This window comes from Carassius auratus, unplaced genomic scaffold (assembly GCF_003368295.1).
Source record: "Carassius auratus strain Wakin unplaced genomic scaffold, ASM336829v1 scaf_tig00017470, whole genome shotgun sequence".
Taxonomy (NCBI): domain Eukaryota; kingdom Metazoa; phylum Chordata; class Actinopteri; order Cypriniformes; family Cyprinidae; genus Carassius; species Carassius auratus.
This window is the reverse complement of record NW_020524787.1, coordinates 13,141-30,588: the sequence shown is the minus strand read 5'-3', so window position 1 is coordinate 30,588 and position 17,448 is coordinate 13,141. Positions and strand designations below refer to the sequence as shown.

The following is a 17,448-nucleotide window of genomic DNA, read 5'->3' as shown; positions in this document are numbered from 1 at the left end:
GTTGAGTTAGTATAAATAATAAAGTAACGCAGGACTACACCAAAGATAATATCCTTGAAAAACTATACATATTTCGAAAAGAACTTAAAGAATAAACAGGCTCCACTTGGTTGTTTTCCTTCCGTGCACAGATAATCCACCAACACGCATTTGAAAGGCATGTATTACTGTTTTTTTCAAGTGGATATAACTGCAGACCGGAGATCTCCAAAATGGGACGTGAACTCCAAAATTGGGCAGAACCTCCAAAATGGGGCGGGGTCTCCTTTCGCAAAGAATTTCACCATTGGCTGTGGCTTCAGCCAATTGTTACTGACTTACATTTTTAAAAAAAAACTTTATAAGATAAACATTGTTTCTAGTTCATCTAAAATAAAATATGCTATATAAATAAATATTCTCCACTAGAGCAGAGCCCAAAGCTCGTTACCATCGGTGTTTGCTCCCAAGTTTGAACCTCTGCCATAGTCCGGTGAGTCTCATATCGCATAATCTTATTAACTGTTCATTTCCTGAACTGAAACTTTCTTTACCACGCTATTCAGCACCAATCCCGCCATTCAGTCAATTTCACTGGTTAAGGTAAGGTGTGGGGTAGGTTTAGGGGTTAGCTTTTTTGTTGCATAGTTTAGGAAACACTTTAACAGACACATCCAATAAAAACTTCAGAATCAGCTTTAGGGCGGAGTTTGCACTAAAGTGGATTGGTGGAAAAATTGTGCATGCATGTCATGCACCTGTCTCTCAATGGGAGGAAGCCACGCCCTATTTTGGAGGTCCCACCCTGTTTTGGAGTTCCCGCCCCTTTTAGGAGATCTCCAGGCTGCAGTTTTACCCTTCTCGTTTTTTGGGGCCCCTGGTGCAACTTTCACTGTGGTCTCCAAACCACTAGGGGTCATCAGAGTTCCACTGGTTGACCACTGAAACCCTTAGCGCTCACTGTTCTCGGTCACATTATTAGTAGGGGTGTCCTGGGCGCTGGCTTGGGCTGCTGAAGACAGGACATCTTCAAAACTGCCCGCCCCTCCTGTTCCTCCAACCTTTGACTGCTCACAACACAAAACTTTAATGACATTGGGTAGTATGGTGACCTTCAGGACAGTGAAGCTGAAAATTCCTAACGATAAGCTGATCAATTATTAACAGCACTTAACTAAGGGGCAAGCCGAGCTACAGTTTGCTTGTTTGACCACTAATAAGGTCGCTGGTATGTCAGGCTTACCTTAATGTTTGAAACTGTGCTTTCGACTTTCTCCTCAAAGGACTTGAAGCTAGGCGAGTTCCTGTAAAAAAAATTTGTTTAGCTTTATTTACTTAATCTAAACAGTAAACCTCAACTCTAGTCCTAATATCCTCTCTAGGTTGTTTTAGTGAAGGTGCATGCAAGATGGTACATGCAAGGATTACATTTTTTATACATCTGACACACCAACACTCAACCTGTAGGGTTCTATATTATATATGCATATGTGCTTTAAAATGTCACATGCATTTATATGTTGTTTGTCTATCCTTCAATGTTTTAAAAAGTTTTTTAAATGCAACATTAGAACAAACATGCAAAGCAAGCTATCGCACACATTTACCTCATTGTAGGCATGCTCATTGAATGCCGTATAGAATAGCTGCCCCATGAAAGCATGGCCAAGCAAGAGAGAGGTTCGATCATTATCAAGGACAAACAAATACATTGCAAATAAGACACATGTAGACATTGCTAATAATTAAAAGATCTAGTTATATGTAAGTGTAGCCTACAGCGGTACATTGCACTACTACACCAACACAACCAAACATTTGGATTGGTAAGATTTTTAATGTTTTGAAAGAAATGTCTTATGCTCACCAAGGCTGCATTTGATCAAAACAGCAAAACTATTAAAATTGGATAATATTACTACTAATTAAAATAACTGTTTTCTATTTGAATACATTTTAAAATTGAATTTATTTCTGTAATGCAAAGCTGAATTTTTAGCAGCCATTGCTCCAGTCTTCAGTGTCACATGATCCTTCAGAAATCGTTCTATTTCTAATATGCTGATTTGGTGCTCAAAAACATTACATAATTATCCATGTTGACAGATATGCTGCTTAATATTTTTGTGGAAACAGCATTTTCCCCCAAAAAGAACAGCATTCGCTTGAAATAGAAATCTATTGTAACTGATGTACGTACTGTCACTTTTGATGAAATGCATCTTTGTAAAATTAAACTACTAACTTCTTTCTAAACAAGACCTGACCTCAAATTTAGAATGATACTGCATAAGTTGGTGACTTTCCAATGGACAACACAGTACAGAACTGTGATCATTGTGCACTTCCTGTTTTCTATGCATAGTGAGAACTAAACCGCATACCTGACAGATAAAAAACAAACAAACTGGCTATTCAAACTGGGTGGGATAAGAAGGTTTTTACTATTTCTCTCATGAACTATATATCAAAACAAGAGTTTTACATGCATTATTTGTCAACACATAAATAGTTAAATGAAAAGCAACACATGCTGAATCCAGTTATCTATTAACGGATGCATGTAGTCAATGTGGGAGACAGAGCAATGGATTTGAAAACGCATTTCCGATAAAAAACAAAACAAAACCAAAAAGAAGACCTGCTTATAATGCTACAGCACAGTTTGAAATATTAAACCATTTCAGATCTCATATTATTATTATCTAATGAATGTATGGCTCCACACAGTTTTTCTTTCTTTCTCAGAATGAATGTAAGACACTAATTTAAATTGTATTGAAATATTCATAGAAGCTGCTCCGATACTTGAACACCCTTTTACACCCATATTGATTATTTATGGAAACACTGTCGAAGTAATTCAGATTTAGTTTCAGCACCGTCACTGTTCTCATGTATCATGCAGATGCTAAAAGCTATTGCTAGCAGCTATTGTTAATCTCTAAGATCTATAAACACAATATCTTACCCAAGAGAATATGACCTTTGGTGTGCATCAGAGAGACAGGGAAAGAAAATTATACATAATTTTTCACTGACAGATTATAGGGCATGCAACAAAAATCTGGTCATATGAGCCTCAAAACATATTTGAGGACATATAAAATTCATGTAGTTATCAAGTTAAGAACAACTATATCAGTAGAACTTTAACACGTATAAAATCATAACAATAAATCAGACTTATTTCAAACCATGCAACTGATTTTTTTATTACTAAAAAATACAGTGGTCACAAAAAAATATTTGGACACTTAAATAGGAATAGGAATTTCAAAAATATTAAGCCAAATTATGCTTTGGTCGTTTTAGACCTAACTTTTGTCCAAGTGGTGTTAAGTTCATTTTTTAGTAGATGTCTGAATTTAGTTTCCCTCAGGTTTACATACAAACACTTGCTGTTTTCCTTTTAAACAATTGTTCTGTCGCATGAAACCTTGTGAAATGAGCTTTAAAAGTGTGCATTTAATGCAATTGCATTCCAAATTTTTTAAGTGTGACTTACTTAGAGCAAGTGTCTGGACTTTTTAGAGCCACTGTGTATTGGCAGTTAAAGTTGTTAATGAACTTTAACCATTTCCAATCATTTCCAGTTTAGGCCTGGTGTAACAGGCTGAACACAGCACTCAGCACACACAGAAATAAGCTGTACAGAAGTTATAATAATATTTATCAACATTTCAACAATAATGTGAATTTTGAAGTATTGATGAACTTTCCATATTAACTCCATATACAGTATGGATTTTAATCATGCAATATGCTGCTATAGCTATAAGCCAATAAGCATGCAAGGCTAAACATAGTTTTTTGTAAGTCCACTGCAAACATGAGGTATAAAACCCCCAATCACATGCAGAGATGGTGTCACACACTGGCAACCGACCACACATACCTCCTAGGATACAGTATCTGAAGGCCAAACATGCTGAAGTAAAACAAGGTAATGAGGTTTTGGATCTACAGAAATGTCCAGTTACAGTAAAATCAACACTATATTACAAAAGCAAATGCGGGAGTGAGTGGCAAATTAGAACTGGGCATCATGCAATGATTTTGATCATTCTTTATAATTAATTGATGAATAAAACATTGTCTTGCAATCCTACAACACTGCTGCAAATTCTATTGCATCATGTAAATTATATATCTTCCCTTTTTGTCTATATATAAATATACACACAAATAATGTACAACAATACACACACACACACACATATATATATATATATATATATATATATATATATATATATATATATATTATTATTACATTTGTAAACAATTAGTTATTAGAAAAATAGAACAAATATAGTGGAAAAATCTCAAATATACAACACTACATATTTTAACAACAATCTTATTATTCTACAAAATTTTGCTCTTCAAAATAATGTATTTTATTTTATAAATATATTTAGTTATATATTTCTACTGGGAAAAAATGAGGAAAAATCGTATTATTATAATTTTTTTTTTTTTTTTTAGGACTTCCATCTGTATAATAAGAATAACCATTACTCATTATAACAACCCGTCAACAGTCAATCCTTTATCACCCTGCTGTAGATGTGGACACTTCTCTCTTACTGTTCTTCTTAACTGAATGCATCTATTGTCAAAGAGTGTCTCAACCATCCAGGAGCCAGTGAAGAGGAGCTGGTAAATTCTTCATGCCATCACAAGCTCTTATTTTTATGCCAGCTGGACCTGCCCCCAATCTGGCCCACTGAAAGCTGCTTAAATGGGACTTACGTAACACAAACATGCCACTCAAACAGACTGGCCAAAGTAAATGCTTCAAGACCACTGTCATTTCACTGTGCAATAATCACAGCGTGTGTGCTGTGCATTTGTGGGAGATTCCTGCACAAGAGAAACAGGAAATGATAGATAGCAGAAAGAGGCAGAGGGGGAAGTGACATTTTACCTCACATCGCCGAACTTCCTGGTGATGGCATTGCCCAGGTTACTGAAGGCCACTGAGGTCCGCTGTCCAGCCGTGGTCAGGGTCTCAGATGTCTTTTTGTATCTGGGAGAACAGCACAAAACCAGATTCTCTTAATCAGATATTACTATCATAGATGCCACTGATAAAATATTTCTCATAAATATAAAATTGGCACACAAACATACTTATGTTTTTATAAAAATGTACACAGTTTAAGACATATTCCATAGCAGAAATGACCTCAAATATGGTTTGTCTAAATTTACGAACCTGCAGAGGGTTCGCGAGTGACTGAAAGCTAATAATTAAACCAAATATTAATTAAAATAAACATATGTGGCTGCACAATAAATCAAAATAAAACTGAAAAGTAGAATAGCTTAGTGTGATCAAATCAAAGGCTGCAATTGTGTAACGTGTAAAGTTCACATTCTTCACCAGTATTCTGCCAAAATAAAGCTTTAGGATATGAAAATATGTAAGTGAAGGATTTAATATATTTAATACATAAATATGAGTTATATATTACTTGCTGTGTAAAATAGAATTTGCAAAAATATATGACATATGAATTATTATAAGTGTAATTTTTTTATTTTACAGGATAACTGTAATTTAAAACAGTAATATATTTATGGAATTCATAATATCATTTGTTATACATTTACATTTTTATAAGAGGTAAAACGATATAATAACACCACCAAAAAGCCATATATAATGTATGGGCAGCACTATATATAACATTTGATATTAAACAAATCATTTTTTTATTTCAATTGCATGTTGTCATTATTTATTTTTTTTTACATTAACTTAAAATATTAAAATCTCAAAGGATTCATCAAGACTTGTAAAACAGTTTGGGAAGCCCTGGTGTAACTCTTTAGTGCATCTTAGAGCACATTAAACATGACATTTACATTTTAGACATGCCAGTTCCCAGAAGAGACTGAAGAACGAGAACAAACTTAGAACATGTACAGGCAAAGAATAAAATGGCGCCTTTTTGGAATTTTAGACAGGAAGAACTTCACTTCAGTTTTTTTTTCTGTGATTTCATACAAAACAGGAAGAAATGTTGCTTTAATCCAGAGAATACAATAAGACAGTCTAAATAGGGAACACTTACAGTCAGCTACAATGCTATTGATACTCTGCAGAAATAACAATCAGACATTTAGATAAATGAAGTATAGGTTCATTTAATTATAGGTTTGTGTTGTATAAAAAATACTTCCTACTCTTTGTTTTTTCCTAATGTTACTAGGTCTGTTAGATGAAGTCCCATCACATTTTAAACAGCAATTCAACTGAAGTCACTTTTTGAACCCAAGAGCTCTACATTCCTCAGAACAAAACTCCCATATTTAATAACATTTTAGACACACACTATCCAAACCCGGCACATTCTGATCAGTCGAAAGTCTACAAACAACATTGGTGTGTCCCTCACATAAAGCAACAGTATGGGCCATATAATACACCCGGCGCAATGCGACGCAAGACGCAGCACAAGTGTGTTTGCTAGTTTCAGTCCGGCGGCGTCACATTTTCCCGTCCAGCGCCACATCGTTTCATTAGCAAATGCATTTGCGCCCATTTGTGCGCACATGGGCGTGCTAACCTTTAAAAGAGGTGTGCAATGCTGGCACAATGCTATTTTAAGGAGCTGAAAATAGACTGCGCCATAGACCAACTCAAACCTGGTCTAAAGTCTGGTGCAATGTTTTTTCTTTGTTATTTAAAGAGCGTAAACGCTGCTTATTAAACACAGGGACGCACAGCAGCACACAAACATGCCAAATATAAAAAATTAAAGGATTGAAATGCATAAGAATTTTTTGTAGGCTAATTATATATATATATATATATATATATATATATATATATATATATATATATATATATAGTGTTCCTGTAGGTCAAGTGGTGGAGTATTGCGTTAGCAAGCGCAAGGTTGGGGGTTCGAATCACAGGGAACACATGTTAGGAGAAAATTGTTAGCTTGAATGTAAGTCGCTTTGGATAAAAGCAACTGCTAAATGCATAAATGTAATTTAATTTAATATATATAAATAAATGCCTACATGTCATAATGGATAGTCATCGCATGTATCAGAATTAGAATCTATTTCCTCGCACACTAGCAGTTCAGTTTCATCTCGGAGACGCGTTCTGTCTTTGCGCGTGCCAAATTCTGCCGTTTAAATAGCAAATCCAACTGGCTCTTAAAGGGAATGGAAGATGAGACTCTGATTTGTTTATTGCATCCCTCTTTATTGTACGGAAAATGCAGCACGAACATAGTGTGAAACATCTTTTACGATAGAAACTCTTAAAGGTTTGACCTGACATAAAGGTGAGTAAATCATGACAGAGTGTTCATTTTTAGGTGAACAGGTTCTTTAAGTTGTATCATACTAAAAGTCACAATTCGTAGAGAGACAAGAATCACATTGTGAAGTTACATGCTTCGTATAACAGCACATCTAGACTGACCCGAGACCAGTCTAAGAGATGGAAATCTAGTCTTTTGATAGGAGTATGTGCAGAGACACTCGGGCTAATGCAGGAATCATCCATATCGGTCAGCAGACACCATCTGATCGCTTTTTTTCCTGTCAGCCCACAACCTCTTCACCATGGCAACTGCGACATGAGAAGGACTATTCATCTGAGACGCTAGTTACCATGTCACTGTAGTAACTGAATAACTAGGTGAACGCGGGATATAAACAAAGTCAGACAGACTTATCACAGAATACAGTTTCACCACAGGTACTATAACAAGAATAACAACCAACTAAGAAGCAATTTAAATTGGTGTAACAAAAAATTATAAACATACCAAATGCTCTTTATTAAAATAAGAAGAAAAGGCACAAACTTTTCTTGAAAAAATGTGGATGACGTCTGTATTTACCCACCAATAAAGTCATTCCAAACCTGTTTTCTGTTATTTATCCAAGAGAAAAGTAACATGTAACATGATGCTTCTTATAGACAATAACCAACCTGACAAGCAGAAGCATTTGCTAATTTGGTACAGCAGAATTACTGCATTTTCTTCTTTTGATTAATTGTTCCTTCTTGTATTATTGTGATTTGTAAACTGCTTTCGGTAAAAGCATCTGCTAGACGAATAAAAGAATACATTCACATAATCATTTCTTATAAATGGTTTCTGTTCGTCAAGCTTGTAATCTGTGTAATTCGTCTGTGTTATTCCTGAGGGTAGTGATGGTAAACAAGCACAACAACATTATTATGAGTATTATATTACGGTAATCATGAATCATAAAAAGACATGATTTAAAGGAAGTCTTTACTTGTTTTTCATTGACAATAATAGCTAATTTGTCTGTTCAGTGTGTGTGTATATAAAGAGAAATCTTGTTGCAATGAAGTTATTATCGTGCAAATGGGCTGTGTGTCTCAGAAAGTCATTGTCTGTCTGGGTGAATGTGAACTGAGGCAGATATGGATCACACTGTGATGGCAATAACCTAAATACACATCGACAGAAGGAAACACCACTGTGTCAACATGCTCATTCAGATTGCAATTCATTCTGAAGAAGGAAGCTGGCTAATAAAACAACCGGTCAATGTAAATATTTTTCTTTTTGATGCAAAGTACTAGATTTTAATAGAAAAACAATAATATTGCATGAGGTATATATGTGACCCAATTTGATGTATGGTTTAGTAGGATAGGACAATATTCGGCCGAGATATGACTATTTGAAAATCAGGAATCTGAGGCTGCAAAAAAATGTAATATTGAGAAAATTGCCTTTAAAGTTTTCCCAAAGTCATTTTAAATTCGTAGCAAAGCATATGACTAAGTTTTAATATATATACAGTAAGAAATTTACAAAATATCTTCATGGAACAATATCTTTACTTAATATCCAATGGTTCTTGGCATAAAAGAAAAATAGATAATTTTGACCCATACAATATATTTTTGGCTATTGCTACAAATATACCCCAGCGACTTAAGACTGGTTTTGTGCTCCAAGGTCACATATTGTTAAATCACTATCGCTCATACTCTTGTGCTACAGACAAGGACACGTCAACTCAGTGTTATTTTAGTATCACAGTATTTATATCATATTATACTTTCTTTATGAACATTTAGAACTAGCTTTTGTTTCATATTTTCATAATTATTAGTTCGTTTGTTATATGCTTTGTACTTTTTATTAGTATTTTTTAATTAAACATTTAAGGATTTTTATTTTAGTTCACTTTTAGTTTTTATTAGTTTGAAACATTTCTAATATTTTTCTTTTTAATTAATAACAAAACAAATTACATTTTAGTTAACATTAATAACTCAAATACACAAATATATACATTCAGAAATAAATACAAATAATTATTTGACTGCATCTGAACTAAAGTTCTTGTTAAGTAAAAACTGTACCCTTAAACTAACTCATCCAACACATGTATAGAACCGCTAGGTTGTTAATTTTGGTCAACCATTTTGGTCATGCATTTTCATCAAGTGAGCATGGACCACCACTTTTGTCTTTTTCAAATCACGAGGTTTAGCAAAGACTACTTACGCTGTGGTGGTCTGCATGTCATACCAGCTCTTGGAGAAGTTCTGTCGCAGTTCACTCAGGGGTGTGATCCCTAGTTTCTGTTTCAGCTCCAAGTGACGCTTTTCTTTGGAGGCCAGGACTTGTTTCAAAGTAGTGATTTCTTCATCTAACTGACAGAAGAAAAATAAGTCAAGGTTGGGGGCTGAAGCTTAACAAGTAATTCAGTTCTGATATGAAGCCTCCGCTCTTTTCTTTCCGTCTCATATGCAAACTGTCTTACAGTTAACATCGGCCTTACATGGCTCAGTGGGCCGAGGAGATCTGGGAGGATAAAGTAGCCCAAGAAAAAATGGGAACGCTTTGGTCACATGATTTTCAATCATGGGTGTAGGTCCTGGATGAGATAATGCAGACTATTTGTGTGGCAACAGCTCAGTATATTTCAGGAAATACAGTACAGTAAACTGGATCGTATTTCAATACTAATTGCTTCAATATGACTGAAATCACCTTACTATATTTTGACACTAATGCCTGTCATTTTTAACTCCCATACCAGATGAGGTAAGATAAGTGAACAGTGGCACGTTATCACTTTTTAAAGGTGAGTCACAACATGCAAAGAAGGAAAATGTAGACAGATCTGCAGGATTTACATAACATGCACTATTTCTGCTTAAGCTTAGTATCCTTGAGGTTCAGAGACTAGCAGTTTCTAAGGATCAGCCTGCCCGTTTTCCTGGTCTAGCACTAAAACACTGGAGAAAATACCTTAATCAGCTCATTCTCCATTTCCTCTCGCTCCTCTTCTGTGATAGTGTTGGTGAGATCCACCTCTGACACCATATCCTCGTCCACTTCCTTTAGAGGCTCTTTGTCCAACAAACCTGGACGTAAATGCACAAAAAGCAGAACAATGAAAGTTATTGTTAACATGTCTCAGTCAACTGGACACATTCTTGCACAGATCTGATTTCACAGAAATAACTTGTGTTAAGTCAATCCACTGATAAAACCTTAGAACCATTTGAGTCCCAAAAAATCTCAGGATGAGGCAATAATTTATATACCAAAAAAGGAATAGTTTACCCAAAAATGAATTCTGTGTTTATTTAAATATTCAGAAATCATGCGAATATGCTGATGCTGCTCAAGAAACAATTCTTCTCAACAACTGAAAAAAGTAGAAAACTAAATCATGCTGTTTCCAGTGTACAGAAACGACCGTTCAGTCAGTTAAGGTGATGGTTAAATGTGTTTAAAGGCTTTTCAGACTGTGTAATTATCCTGCCTCACCTCAGAATGAATGTATATTTGCAGTTATAATGAAAGGTTTTACAAAACAGACTGAAAACCCCCAGAAATTTGCACTAGAGCCTTGAGATTGATGACGTATAAAAGAGCTTTACATGTTTTCTTTAAGATCACATTAAATTTAAAATAATAATAATTGATCAAATGATTAACAAAAATGATGGCATTTTTACAAGCATTATGGCAGCATGTTTAGAGGCAACATAAGGCTGATTTCAGTCTAAAGCACCTCATAGTAGACATGTAGAGACGAGACACCAAAACAACAGTATTCTCTTACGCATTTGAGGATTTCAACTGAACTTACGTTAGCAGAAGAGGACATGAAAGTAGAAATATGGTTTAATTACCGCAACAATCACAGAAACCTCAACCCAGTTCCCCAAAATCCCAGTTTCAACTGCAGAATCACCCACTAAGTACATCATGTTTTAGTTTCTTTACAATGCAATACATGTCTGACATAACTTACATAAATCAATATTTTAGAGTATTCATCCAAGAGTGAAATTATATTGAAATCACAACATATATTCTGCGTAACGCGAATGCACAAAACAACTCAGACCCCTTTAGAATTGGATTTAAATGTCAAAACACCCTGTTACTCTTAGAATTCATTTCCCTGGAAACTCAATGTGCTTCAGAAACATTATGCTGGAGGTCAAAACCACTCATGATTAAAGTGAAAGAAAAACGAAATCCTACAATAGCTCGAAAAGAAAGCTCATATGATGAAGCGCTAATGCATTTGATATGGCTCCAGTAATGTGAGTAAATGTTAAGGTTGTTTTTGTCCCCAGGGAAACAAGAGTCACAAAGCAGAGATCTGGTCAGTCATTACACGAGAAACTGATTATGGAGCATGAAACGCGTGATACACTTTTAGTGGCTAATGCAATCAGCAGGTAGAAGAGCAGAGCTGGACGGTCTAAGCAAAGGAAAGCAATGAGATCTCAGATTTTGCATTTACACCATACACAACAGCTTGTACAGAAGATCAGATCTATCTGTTTACAACTAAAGCAAGCCGGTGCATTGGTAGCTTAAGGACATTAACATGATAAAATCAGACTTTGTACAGTATGTTATGCATTTACAGTTTTCTTAATCTGTCTTTCAACTACATATATTTGCTATTTGCACATAACCCATTTGGATTTCATTTTGAAGCAAATAAAATAGTGCACATATTCACTATAAAAACATGCATCAATGTTTTATAAAAAACAAACACACAACAACAACAACAATTTAGGAAACATGTTATATGGACATATGGCCAAACAATTACAAATTTAGATTTTTTTTTTAGACAAATATTAACATATGTGATTAATTGTGCATTTATTTTGTAACTATTATTTGTGAATTAATCTGATGATGAATTAATCAGCATATCAAAATGTTTTTGATTAGTTTCATTTTTGGTCTAGAAATGTAAATGTCAATATGATGGCATGAGCATGAACATGTCCTATGTGGCTGACATTTAAAATGAGAAAATATTCAATATGAGATATCAGAGTCCCGGCATGTCCTCCAAATCACTTCTGCATAGAAACACAACACACAGTACGTTGACTTTGCAGATGCAAAATTCTGACATTATCTGAGACGCTAGATTATCCCTCTGGGTCTTCAGTTTTAAGATGTCAACACTGTTTATTTACTTATAACAAGAACTGATTTCTTGATATAGATTAAACCTCAAGGTTGGATCTTTGAGCATAACTCAGAAGAAAAGATACTTTATAAAGAAATTATCTCACACTTCCACAGCCTCGTTGTTCAGGTTGCCTAGCAACTTTCTTGATGTCTTGCATCAAGCTCCCAATTATCCCATGAATCGGATTCCCTAAATCTATTTAAGGGTCTGCATCTTGAATAAGAGGAAGCTAAGAGAATCATTTTCATTTTAAATATAAAAAAAACAATACACTTTCCATTCCATTGCCTTTCTACGGTGTCTAAATTTTGTTGAAGGTTTATTACCAGAAAAAGAGAGCTTTGCGATATCAAATTGGTTCATTCAACAACACCAAGATGAAATGCTGAGACATCTAATATTTATGCCATTCGAAGATCATTCGAAAAGATAATGCTATTGTGCATTTCAGAGGGACAAAATGGTTTGTTTTCAAACTAATTTAAATAATGACATGTTTCCTGCAGGGTTTCTAGATGCTTCATAATGATAACTGATGGCTATAAGCCAGTACAACTTAGACTGCCCTTGAATGTAGACCACTATTTTTAACCTATCTAGAGCTAGGAACCTGGTTGAGCTGGTTAATCAATTACAACTTGAAGTGGATGGTCATCTATTTAAAATCCGTCTTCTTTCATCAAATAGCATGAAAAACATATGGAATCATTCTTTTGAGCGGATTCCTTTTTAATGAATTGATCAAATCTGTTTAAATGAACTGCTCAAATGAACCAAAGTTTAAATGAGTATGTCGTCCCATCACTAAAATGACAGGAAAGTGCAATACAGAAGTGACAATCAGAAAGAAACCTCCTCCATATCTTCAAACATTCCCTTTCTGGGTCAGTTGACTATTTTTGTCATTAATGGGTCACTCAGAGTGGATCTTTCTCATGTCCTTCTGTCTGGGTGAGTCGTGTCATGGTGTTCGGTGTGTCATCGGAGTAACTAAGTGTCACTTCAGGGCAGTGTACTCGGCAGTTCAGCTTCTTCAAGCTCACTGGACTATGCATCCTGCTCTCTCAATGTCCTCATTTTCCTTCCCGACGACGCAACAGATTCACAAAGAATCACTTCACTGTCCTCAGAGAATGATTTCAATGCGAGGAAGAGGAGGGCATTCTTATTACCATCAGATGAACAAAACACCTATTTCTTATCACCCACTTATAGAAATTAAGAAAAAGGCATTCAAAGCTAGACCAGAGATTATCAAAAACACTAATTAATTAAATATTTGAGATACCATTTTAATCTGTGTAATCTATGTAAGGTAAAACAATGCTGTCAATTAATTAAACTAATTAATCACAACTTTATCATAATTAGTATATAGTTTATATGTTAATGCATTCAATTACCTGCTATGGAAAAAAACTAAATAATATTATAAGGTTCAGCATTTTGTGTAAATAACTTTTATAGTGTACATTTCTGTAATATTAGTCTAAATGGCATCTTGTATCCAAACACTGAACTTAATGCAAATCAGCAAAACTTCTATAAAACAACAGCTAAATAAACATTAACCCAATTTCACAACACAAGTTAGATTTAGAAATTCAAATAAATAAATGTATGCATTTAGAAGATGCTTACAGTGCATGCAGGCTAACAGTTTTTACCTAACGTGTTCCCTGGGAATCGAACCCACAACCTTGCGCTGCTAACGCAATGCCCTACCACTTGAGCCACAGGAATACTATTACTGTGTTTATTAATATTTATAGCTGTTGTTTTTATATATACATATTTTTATGATATCATTACATTTGTGGGTTAAATGTAATTTTTATTAGTACTAAAAATGTTCTATTCTGTTTTAATTGATTTCAGTTTTTTTTGTAATTTTACATTACTAACACCTTGCAAACTAATATTTTTACTTTTAGTTAACAATAGCAATGCTTGTGTTATCGGGCTAAATTTGACAGCATTACTAACAAACAGAACATCTAATAGTCACTAAATAACTCCATTTCAATAATGCAAGCACAATCTATTTGGAGCTTGAAATAAAGCAGTATAATTTAAGGGCATGGTTTCAGTGAACTGTTGCGTAATTTCTTGACTTGCCGGAGTAATCTGAGGGATTTTTCCTTAGTGATTATCTGACTGGATTTACTTCTGTCTGACTGCTGCACAGAGACACCACAGAGCATTTAGTGACTGGCGGGAAATTCCAGACAGTGACCAAGTGTTTAATGGGTTGCTTTTAAAACTCTGCTAAGTGACATCCTTCACATGAAATTAGATGTTTTTGAGACTTACCTGCATGGAAAGTTTCTCTGTCTTCTGTGGTTCAGCAGATTGAAAATGAGGAGAAAATTACATGATCTGATTCATGAGCTAATACACCAAATAGATTACAAACTACAAAATGCCACTCAAATCTCACAATAACATGCAATCAGTCTGCATTCAACAGCAAAGGACTGAAGTGAGGTATTCAACATCATTCAAAAACCAAACTTACACAGACATGCATATCAAACCCATGTTGTCTCATTCAGGGAACTTCAACATGGCATGCATTTCAAGCACAACGAAGGGTCTATCAATCAAATAATGTCACATCTCTAGGGTTTAGCGCTGTCTACAAGTTTTGAATGTGCTGAAGTCTTTGACATGGCTGTCTACTTCCATCTAAAAGCACCTATGTCAAAGAGCTACACACAACTCAGCATCCATCAGCTCAGAGGTGGAAATGGAGTGATCTACATAGCTACAGAGGTAGGGTTTGTCACATTCACTTTCATTGCATTACACAGCAAGCTCTTACCCCAGTCTACTATTGCTTCAGGAGTCAGTACGCTAGAGTACAGCTCTATGAATTATGATTGGCAAAACAAACAAAAGATTAGAGTATAAGTGCACAAATGTATACATACTGTATATGAATAGACTTTAGCACTTTTAAATATTAAACAAATGTATTAATAAAATTAAACTATAATTACATATTAAAAATATATTATTTTCAGGTTTGTTTACTTCTTTTACAATAATGTACTATATTATACTGTACTCCTACACTATATCCTACTATAATGTAAAAATAGTTTTTGTAGAGTGCAAAAATAGACTGATTATATATTTACAATCAACGAGCTCATACTTTACTGTAAATATACTTGAATTTTGTCTAGTCAAATTATAAAAATTGCATAAATATAAAATAAATAATTCTAAAAATACATCATTATAAATCAAAAAATAATGAAAAAATACTACACTTTATCATAAACTGCAGTTTACTACTTCACTGCACTGTACTACTACAATAACAACAGCAGAGCTGTTTTATTATTGCCATAATATAATTTACTATACTATAGCTGAACTATGTTAATGTTTGTTTGTATATGCTTAATGATCTAATATTAATTAATTGGTTATTTGGTTATCACTGGTCTTGTTGGTACAGTTGTTTGATGATCCTTGCCTAGATCTCAAACAGTATACCAAAAAGTTTATTACACTGACATTGATTGATAATTATATGACTTTTCATTGCCCAACCCTATAATTAGTGCTTGTTAGATTGGTGGAACAACACAGTACTCGGTGCCAACAGGATGTCTATATTACTAAACTGTACAGTTTTGTTTAGTTAAAGCCCAGCCTGTTCACTGGTACCACCACTGGAACATATCTGGTCACAAGATTTCAATTATTTAGCTAAGGACAGTCACGTGGAAATGAAATGGGAAGGTCACGTGGTTGTCTAGATCACAGTGCCTAAAGGAACCTGAGAGAGAGGGAGGAGCTGCATCCAATTCCCTAATTTGTTTACGTGTTTTGACAACAGATCCATGGAAAACTTTATCAAAAGTCTGGCTTTACCTCATGCACATCGTTAGAATGAAGCCTAAATTAACTAGACTACAAAAACATGTACATATGACTTTTAAATAGCCTAATATTTGTTAGCTGTCTAGTTATATGCTGTAATATCTCATATCTTTTTTTCTAGTATGCAAAAATAAAACCAGTATAACATAAAATGCCTCTTCAGTGAAGGACTACTCACTTTATTTGAGGATACACAAGAAAGTGAAACCATATTTGCAGGAGTATTCAAACATATTTACATCCACACATATGTTTACAGAACAATAAGGGTTAAAAAAAATTGGAAAGTGAGCTCACCCTGTTGTCTGGGCTCCATATCAGCGGTAGTGTGTAAATGCAGGTCCAGTTCACATTAACAGCACGTCTCAGTTCAGAGAAATACCCCGTCCAACACAACCGCTCCACACATACACACACTCTCTCTGCTCTCAAAACCCCGCCCATTACCGGGTGCAGCCTCAGCCACAGACCAATGGGAACTGTTATAATTAGCATATTCAAATAACAAGAGCCGTACGTTCCTACAAAAAAAGAAAAGAAAAAAAGAATGATATTACAAAACTTTGTATATGTTTATGTGATCAAACACTACAACGGTTGACTGATTCCTAAAGCATGTAGACTTTCATATTTGTGATCGCTGTAATCCTATTTGTCAAATTGTTAGCAACTTGGGTTTTTTAAGCAACCTTTTCAAAATCCAAATGTGACTATTTCGCTTCATGTTTAAGAAATTTAACAATTTTAAAAATCTAAACCACAGACCTTAATTTACTCAAAGTTCAAACCTGGCATACCACACCGATGACGTCATGAGTGACACGTTTACCTGAGAGCAGCAAGTTAAAGGTCGGCTAAATTATCGTTCCAGTCAACAGCGGCATCTCCTGGTGAGACACGGAAAAACAGAGCTATTGAGATATTTAATATAAAACAATAATTCAGCATAAAGTATTAAAACGGTAGAGTATATAACAGAGTAGAACATGCTCATTTTTTTAAGTATGCTGCTACAGCTTGTGGCAAGCTAGCCTAGAAGCGTTTACTGATATGTAACAGAGCTAATATTTATTG

General features: G+C 34.7%; 1 protein-coding gene across 3 annotated transcripts; it reads right to left on the bottom strand.

Moving 5' to 3' along the window:
- Positions 1-481: 481 nt before the first annotated feature.
- LOC113075684 (tumor protein D53 homolog) lies at positions 482-16,800 on the bottom strand. Of its 3 annotated transcripts, XM_026248363.1 has the most exons (8): positions 16,672-16,800; positions 10,266-10,381; positions 9,516-9,664; positions 4,913-5,014; positions 2,951-2,965; positions 1,587-1,625; positions 1,223-1,283; positions 482-1,046 (listed from the first exon to the last, which is right to left on the bottom strand). In XM_026248363.1, the coding sequence occupies exons 1-8, from the start codon at positions 16,688-16,690 to the stop codon at positions 930-932; spliced, it is 618 nt and encodes a 205-aa protein (XP_026104148.1). In that variant the 5' UTR covers positions 16,691-16,800; the 3' UTR covers positions 482-929. The 3 variants fall into 3 exon arrangements, with proteins under 3 accessions (XP_026104148.1, XP_026104149.1, XP_026104150.1); XM_026248364.1 differs by lacking the exon at positions 2,951-2,965; XM_026248365.1 differs by lacking the exons at positions 1,587-1,625; positions 2,951-2,965.
- Positions 16,801-17,448: the final 648 nt, after the last annotated feature.

What these genes read in the sequence shown, in the direction of transcription:
- LOC113075684 (XM_026248363.1), bottom strand. An exon ending in ATGAGCATGCCTACAATGAG is followed by an intron (nt 1,284 to 1,586) that starts GTAAATGTGTGC and finishes TTTTTTTTACAG; the next exon opens with GAACTCGCCTAGCTTCAAGT. An exon ending in GCACAGTTTCAAACATTAAG is followed by an intron (nt 1,047 to 1,222) that starts GTAAGCCTGACA and finishes TGTTGTGAGCAG; the next exon opens with TCAAAGGTTGGAGGAACAGG.